At 42.7% G+C, this 8214-nt stretch overlaps 2 protein-coding genes across 2 annotated transcripts; both read right to left on the reverse strand.

Moving 5' to 3' along the window:
- Positions 1-361: 361 nt before the first annotated feature.
- On the reverse strand, positions 362-1294 carry LOC115638244 (olfactory receptor 12-like). The gene has a single exon (XM_030539828.1). The coding sequence runs from the start codon at positions 1292-1294 to the stop codon at positions 362-364; it is 933 nt and encodes a 310-aa protein (XP_030395688.1).
- Positions 1295-6518: 5224 nt separating this feature from the next.
- LOC115638146 (olfactory receptor 6Y1-like) lies at positions 6519-7466 on the reverse strand. Its single transcript, XM_030539719.1, has one exon. The coding sequence runs from the start codon at positions 7464-7466 to the stop codon at positions 6519-6521; it is 948 nt and encodes a 315-aa protein (XP_030395579.1).
- Between the last annotated feature and the right edge of the window lie 748 nt (positions 7467-8214).

Consider the following 8214-nt stretch of genomic DNA (forward strand, 5'->3'; position numbering starts at 1 on the left):
AGCGTAAGTAGCCTGCCCAAGTTCACATGGGGAGCTAGAAATAGATCCCAGATTTCCCAAGTCACAGTCCAACATCTTAATCACAAAACCATCTACCCCCATTTTTCCTCTTCCAAGGCACTTAGACTTAGCCTCTGATTCATCACCCTTACATTTTGTCTGAGATTTTAAAATGAGCCAGAGGGAGTTAGATGCTAATTCACGTAGGCCGCTGAAAGTCCCTACCTTTCCCTATAATATTCACCAGCTCAGACCATTGTTCTATGGAAGTGCCTTGTAGGAATTCCACTGTCTCTGGCACCTATTGTTGTCCATCCCAGTTACCTGCCCACTGTTGAATTGCCTTGCTACTTCAGGGAGCTCAGTGTAAAAAGCCTTTCTTTTTTAGTTGTCTTCTCAGGGCCACGTTCACTTCCTTGTTCCTCAGGCTGTAGATCAAAGGGTTCAGCATGGGGATGACAATGGTGTAGAACACAGAGACAACTTTACTTTGATCTGGGGAGATTATGGCCCCAGGCTGAGCATACATAAAGAAGACTGTCCCAAAGAACAAGCTCACAACCACCAGGTGGGAAGTGCAGGTGGAGAAGGCTCTGCGTCTTCCCTCAGCAGAGGGTATCCGCGTGACAGTGGTGATAATGTAACCGTAGGAGATAAGGACGACCAGGCCAGTGCTCACTATGATGAACCCACACACTGCCAGCATCACCATTTCATTGGCAAAGGTGTCAGAGCAGGAGGCTTGCATCACTGCAGGGACATCACAGAAGAAGTGGTCAATTTTCCCTGGCCTGCAGAAGGACAAGGTGAATGTAAAGCCTGTTTGGATGCTGCAGTTGAGACAGCCTGAGAGATAGGAGCCTGCCACTAGGAAAGCACAAGTTCTCTTGGACATTGTGATTGGATAGCGCAGTGGGTTGCAAATGGCGACGAAGCGGTCGTAAGCCATCACGGCTAAGAAGAATGCCTCGGTGGTCCCAAAGAGAGAGAAGAAGAACATTTGGGCAGCACAGCCATTGTAGGAGATGGCTCTGTGCCCCATTAAGAAGCATAGCAGGGCGTTGGGGGCAGTGACGGAGGAGTAGCAGAGGTCCAGGAAGGACAGGTTCTTCAGGAAGAAGTACATGGGGGTATGGAGCCTGGAGTCAGCACTGATGATGGTGATCATGCCAACATTCCCCACCAGGGTGACAGTGTACAGAACCAAGAAGAAGACAGAGAGGAAGACTTGCAGTTCGGGATGGCCTCCGAATCCCACCAGGATGAACTCAGCCACCGTTGTGTGGTTTTCCATGGCTCTTTTTGTATATGGAGGAAAGAAGAGACAATTTGGGAAGAATTTTGTTTCCTCAATGAGCTCCAATCACCATGTTGGTATACACTAGCTGTTAGCAGACAGATGCAGTGGAACAATCCATTGCAACTCTCGGCATCGGTCAGAGAAGACAATACATAAGTATCACTCTTTCTTGCAACAGGTATTGTGCTTCTTCATCATAAGCAAACATCCACATGTGAAGTTTATCATGTTGGAAGTAGACTGGTCCTGAAAGTTGAAAGAAGGTTGAAAATGAGTGAGAGAACTTTTACAAGCCAGAAAAACTGTAATAAAAATGTAGACCTAAATACATATATTTCATAAAAAATCTAGAAAAAAAAGGAGTGAGGGGAAGTAGCGAAAGAGATTAGAAAAGGAAAACAGGGAAAATGTGTGAAATAGATAGATAGATAGATAGATAGATAGATAGATAGATAGATAGATAGATAGATAGATAGATGTGAAACCTTAAGTATGGAAATTTTGGAGGGAAGTTAGATGGTAATCTGTTAGATAAGAACCAACCCTCACATTTTTACAAGAGCCAATCTCATGACAGTTTCTTCATTCATAATGGCAGAAAACTCAGCCTTTCACCTCACAAGAGTTCAGCCCAATCCAATCCAAGCCAATTTGTCTTCTAGCTAGAAAACCGTTTGCCTGATTCATGTCCAAAGATCACTTCTTTACTCCTCATTTGAAAGAGGAGAAAAGGGGTCCAAATTTTACTTTTGCTGAGACTGGTGTAAATCAGGAACAGATGTGAAGCCACATTGCTTGATGCTGTACTAGAAAGTGCTTGGATACTAGCATGAGGAGTGCAGTTTAAAAACCTATTTAGAACAAAATAGAATATGAAAATATGTGTTAAACTCAACCATTTTCTCCTCTCCCCCACCCTGATGTAAATCAGGAGTACCTCCATTGGCATCAGCAGGACTGATTCTGCTCTCACTCACTCCAATGTTATTCTAGTGTATCCCCAAAATGGCCAGTGTAGAACTTTGTTGTAAAGTTGGCTTAAGAGACAACAGAATCAGATATCATGTGTCCTTATGTTTAATTGTCTGACTGCACCACAGAGCCAGTTTCTCTCTCTCCACCTCCCACCCACTATAAACTAGTAATTATTTTAAATTAACTCTTCTGCCTTTTCTAACTTAGGTGTCTTCCCACTCAAGAAGGACTAATATTTTATCACCGAAAACAAATCAGGGTAGCTACTGGAAACATGACATGGTCAGATGATACTAAAATTACTTACTTTTCAGGTATATACACCACCACAGTGATTCACAGATAATCCATTGGGCTTATTTCATTTTAAAAAGTGGATCTTAAGAAATATGATAAAGAAGAAAATAAGAAAAAAACAAAACAAAACCCTGAGATTTGAAACGTTCAGAAATCATATGACAGGGAAGCAATGATAAAAGTGCTTCCTTGATTTCACTGATTTCTTACACAAGAGAAAAAAATATGAGTTTTCCATCTGCATACATTTGTGATTATATTTCTGAATGTAGCTCATCGTTATATATTGTGCTCTATGATACCATAGGAAGCAGCAGCACCTTTCTTAGCTGACTCTGAGTAACTCTGAATGTTTCGTTAACTCACCCTTTATCTGCTTTTTAAAGTGACTTTCCTTTTCCCATAGGACACATTCTTTAAGCAGTCAATTAACTTTGTTTTCCACTTGTGTATAAGGATGTGATCTTTTTAAGAACTAAGAAACTATGAATTGCTGGTGCTGTAGAAAGAGTAGATCGCACTGGAGAATTTGCTCACTGACTGCTAAATTTCAGAATGTTTTGTAAACAACTATTTGAGTGGCAGGATGGGTCCATGGTTAGGTCTCTTGACTTGGACTTTAGAGACCTAGGTTTGGGTCCCTACTTTGTCATAAACTTCCCGTGTCACTTTGGTCAGATTTTAAAAGGGATTAAGATGCCTACCAATGCAGAGAGGTGCCTAATGCACATTAAAATCAGTTTGAAGCCATCAGGAGTTAGGTATGTAAGTGCTTCTGAAAATCTCTGTAGATTCTTGTCAGCATCTTTAGGTACCTAAATACCTTTAGAAATCTGACCCTAAGTAACACTGGAAGCCTGTAGCAGAAGAGGGCCTTGAACCAGCCCCGGCACACAAACTAACCACTGGAACATCCTTCCTTTCGCTGGCTTGAATAGTTTTGGTGGATGAAAAGTCCCATAACTTTGTTGATTGACTAGGGCTACAACCCACTCCCATTGTTAAAGCTTCCATTGATTGCAACAGGAATAGGACAAAGCCTATTGCTATGGAGCCTGGAGCTGGAGACGTCCCACTGTGCAATACTGTGCTGGGTGTAGTCCCCACTGCCCTGGGAAATTTTTACAAAAATGATTTTTTGGTGAAAAATTAAAAAATGCAAAATATTCAAAATGACACCGTGGAGCATCATGAACATCATGATAGGTTCGATGCCTTATGCACCCCTCCTTCTCTTGGGGCTGCAATCTTCTGCTGGACCACACATCCAATTATGCACCAGTTTTTCTCCTTGTTATATGGAGTGGGTGTGTGCTATGGGAGGTGTATTCTGGCCATAGACCCCAGCCCATAGTGGAAAATGGCAACAGAGGCCACCCAAACTACAACTACTAAGAGGCACAATGGTGTCATTGTGAATAGAAATATTTTGAGGTTTGGCTGAAAAAAAACAACTCCTCATGAAGGGGGCAGGGGTTAAGCTTTATTAACTAGCAGAATTGTTTGAGAAAATTTTGTTTGGTTGAAACCCCAATTTTCCATTTGCAAACAATTTAAATGGAACATTCTTGGCCAGATATTTTTCTCTAGTCAAAGTCTGGTGCATGAGCTCAGATACAATGTAATAACTCCCCCACCTTCATCAGCATCTGTAAAGTTGGAACTTTGGATCATCAGACCTAAATCACAGCCATTTGACACTTGAGGAGGAAATCTATCTGGTGGCAGAGCAGTGGGCTGTTATCTTCTCTGTGGGCCAGTTCCCACAGGGGGATCCAGCAAACATTTTGTAAATATTTTATGGGAAGAGTTTAAGCACTGATTTTGATTTATTGTTGCATATTGATAACTGTAATTGCTGTTATAGTTCATGACAAAGGCATTTTTATTTAGTTGACAAAGAAAGATTTATTTATTATTACAGTACCGTAACTCCAATGTGAGATTAGATCCCCCTTGCACTGCGCACTGCACAGCCACAGGGATAGTGTCTACAAAGGACTTGGGTGGAGATTTTAAATGAAAAAGGAAGAATTAGGTACCCAAATACTGTTGAAAACCAATGGAAATTGGGGTGAGACTTTTTTTTTAAATGCCTAAGTGACTTAGGAGCGCAAGTTCCATTGGCATTTGAAAAATCCCTCCCTGGATCTGTAATTTCTGTGGGCAATTTTGAAAAATCCCTGTCCCAATGCATTGCCCAAGGTCACCCAGAGCTGAAAATTGACCCCCAGTATTCAGAGATCTGTTCCAGTAAACCAAGACCATCTTTCTTCTTCTAGAAAACAATATACTGGGTGTGTTACACTTGTTCATTAAATTTCTACTCACCCTTAAGACCAACTTCCCTCATTAGCTGAGCATCCTCTGAGCATGGACTCAAAAGAAAGTAATTTAATTTATTTTTCAATAATTAATGCACAATTAAGTCATGCTTCAAAGGCCATTTCAACAATGGAAGAACCCACTGTCACAGCAGTGTTCAGCCATACTGCATCTTATGGCTGGTCCTTTGTTTGATGCCATAGCTAACTGTGGGATCTTTGTCATTCTACAGATGTGAATCTGAAGAACAGAGGCGGTTAGATCAACATGTTCATTAATTGTTAGTTCCTTAGGTTGTGAGAGGATGACTTTAGACACCTTGGGCCTGATTTTTCAGAAGTTTTTGGATATTGATTAGAACTCATCAGAAAATGGGAATTTTTCAATGACATATTTATTTCATCTAAGCTTTCCACAGAAAAGTTTTCCTTTTTGGCAAATATTGAAAATCAATTTCAGTTTTGAAATGCAACCACAGTGCCACATTGCAATTCCAGTTCAATTGCCTCATATATTCAACACTTGTATAACCCGAGCTCCCTGATTGGACTACACCTTCCATGGTTTCCTGTCATGGACATGGGAGGCAGTTGCATTATGTGAGTCCCCACTTGTGATGCATTATGGGAGATGTAGTTTGGTTGATGAGGATGTGAGGAAACTGAACCAAACTCCTATGAGGCACTGCCAAAATATTTCCAAGAAGTTGTTTTTTCAAGCATATGTTGTTGTTGTTGTTTTTTAATGAAAAACTGAAATTTTCCACAGAATGTAAGCATTTGTGAAAAAAAAATTGTTTAGTCGAAATGCCAATTTTCTGTCAGAAAACACTTTCATGGAAAACCTCTGACTATCCTGAGTGCTGAGAAGCCACAACACCCATTGATTTCAGATGATTGAGGGGGATAAGTGAGAATGAGAGGAGCAAAGGACTGGTGAACAGAAACAGCACAGGGGGTTAGAAAGAGTACAAGAATTGAGATGTACTCTAATGGGATAGGCATTTTTTGAACGTGGGAACCCAGAATAGAGATAGAATGGTGGAAAAGTCAGCAGAGGGAGGAGCAGAGAGAGACAGAACAGGTGGGAAGTGTGTAAAGGTAGTAAAGCCCAGAGACAATGGGTTGGTATATATGTAGACAAGAGAGACATGGCAGTGTATTAATGATTGGTTTTTTCTCCATACAGTTTCAGAATCAATATGCTTCCAACACAAATCAGGGAGGGGGGATGGTCTTGTGGTCCCAAACATCGCCCCAGCACAGCCAAAAACTTTTGGTAAACTTTTGAGTAAACTTGGGCTGAGATTTCCAAAGGTGATCAAAGAAGCTAGCTACCCATTGATATTCAGATGGAGCTTGGAACCTAGGTTGGGATTTTTGAAAGAGCCTGCCAGAGCTCAGGACCCAAATGTCACTGAAATTCAAGGTGTGAGGCAAAGAGAAGAACTGAACAGAGACTTTCTCGGCTACAGCCCACTGTCTTAACCACAAGCCCATCCTTCTCCAGCAGTGTGGCTTGCCGAACTTCACCTAGATATAAGATAACACAGGTTTGCTTATTCCTAGTGTAGTATGACATCCATCCGAGACTCATCAGTAACCCCCTTCTCCAGCAGTCTTTAACTACGTTCCCCAGTGCTCCTTGTGCCAAGCTTTGCCTTCCTCAGGGCAACCTTGACCTCCTTGTTCCTGAGGCAGTAGATGAGGGGGTTCAGGAGCGGCACCACCACAGTATAGAGCACTGACACCAGCTTGTTGGAGTTGTAAGCGTACATGGCCTTGGGCCTGGCATAGGTGAAGAGGGTGGTGGAGTAGAACAAGACTACCACAGCCAAGTGGGAGCTGCAGGTAGAGAAGGCCTTTTGCCTGCCCTGGGAAGAGGGGATCCTGAGCACAGTGAAGAGAATACAGATGTATGAGGTGACCACAATGCACAGAGGCACCATGATGACCATCAGGGCCAGGATGAAGTCCACCAGCTCGGCCAGAGATGAGTCAGTGCAGGAGACATTCAATAGAGGTGAGATGTCGCAGAAGTAGTGGCTGATGGCGTCAATGCTGCAGAACCTGAGCTGGGCGATGAAGCTCAGCTTGATTGCGGCGATGATCAAGCCACAAACCCAGCAGCTTGCAGCCAGCTGGGCACAGAACCTATTGCTCATGATGGATGGGTACCGCAAAGGGTTGCATATGGCTAAGTAACGGTCATAGGCCATGGCAGCCAAAAGGATGTACTCAGTGCACACAAAGGTCACAAAAAAATACAGCTGTGCCATGCATCCTTGGAAGGAAATGCGCTTATCCTGGGTCACAAAATCTGCCAGCATTTTGGGCACAATGACTGTCATGTACCAGATCTCCAGGAATGACAGGTTGCCCAGGAAGAAATACATGGGCTTGTGCAGCTGGTGGTTGGCCCGGATGACAAGGATGATGATGATATTTTCCATCAGTGTTAGCAAATAGGCCAGGAGGAAGACAGAGAAGAGAAGCAGCTGCAGCTCATCAGAAGTGGGGAATCCTAGTAGGATGAAGTGGCTGACATTGGTTTGGTTTCCTTCGTCCATTCCTTATATGCAGTATTTTCCTCCTCCACCTGTGATGAATTTAATCATGATTAGCCAGATTCCAATGAGTCTAGATCCATGACTTTTCATTATTTGCTTGATAGTATCAACTAGCAGCCCAACCCAAGAGCAGGGCCCCTTGTATGTGTCTCTGTATAGATATATTGTACAAGAACAGTCCCTGCACCAAATACCTTCAGAATCTGAATAGACAAGAAGGACTCATATTGTAGTTTCTTCATGCCGGAGACCATCTTTTTGTTCTGTGTTTGTACAACACCTAACACAGTGAGATTTCATTGGGAGTTAGGCACCAATGTGCTTTTGAAAACACTACTAAGCATCTATCTGCTTCTTTAGGTACTTGAAGGTCTTTGAAAAACTGCCCTATAGGACCAAAGTTTCATTGAAAGTTAAGCATTCAAGGCCTTGAGTCACAAATGAATTAAGCATTTAAAGTGCATATTTAGGTGCCTAAATCTTGGTTTGGGTGCCTAAATCCCAGTTTTAGGCTCCACTGTAGTTCACAAAACTCCCACTGAACTCTGCAGGTGCCTAAATGCACTCAGCACCTGGGTTTTTGCAGTACAAGTTGCCTGGGTGCCTATGTATCTACCTTTGGCCATGCACACTGCTGCATCATCCTAGGTGTCCAGATACTCATCTCCCATCAAAGTCCTAAAGCGATTCACAAACCTGGGGAAGATAGGTGTTCAGCTGCCTAACTCCCATGTGGGGCCCTAACCAG

This window comes from Gopherus evgoodei, chromosome 21 (genome assembly GCF_007399415.2).
Source record: "Gopherus evgoodei ecotype Sinaloan lineage chromosome 21, rGopEvg1_v1.p, whole genome shotgun sequence".
NCBI classification, from domain to species: Eukaryota; Metazoa; Chordata; order Testudines; family Testudinidae; genus Gopherus; species Gopherus evgoodei.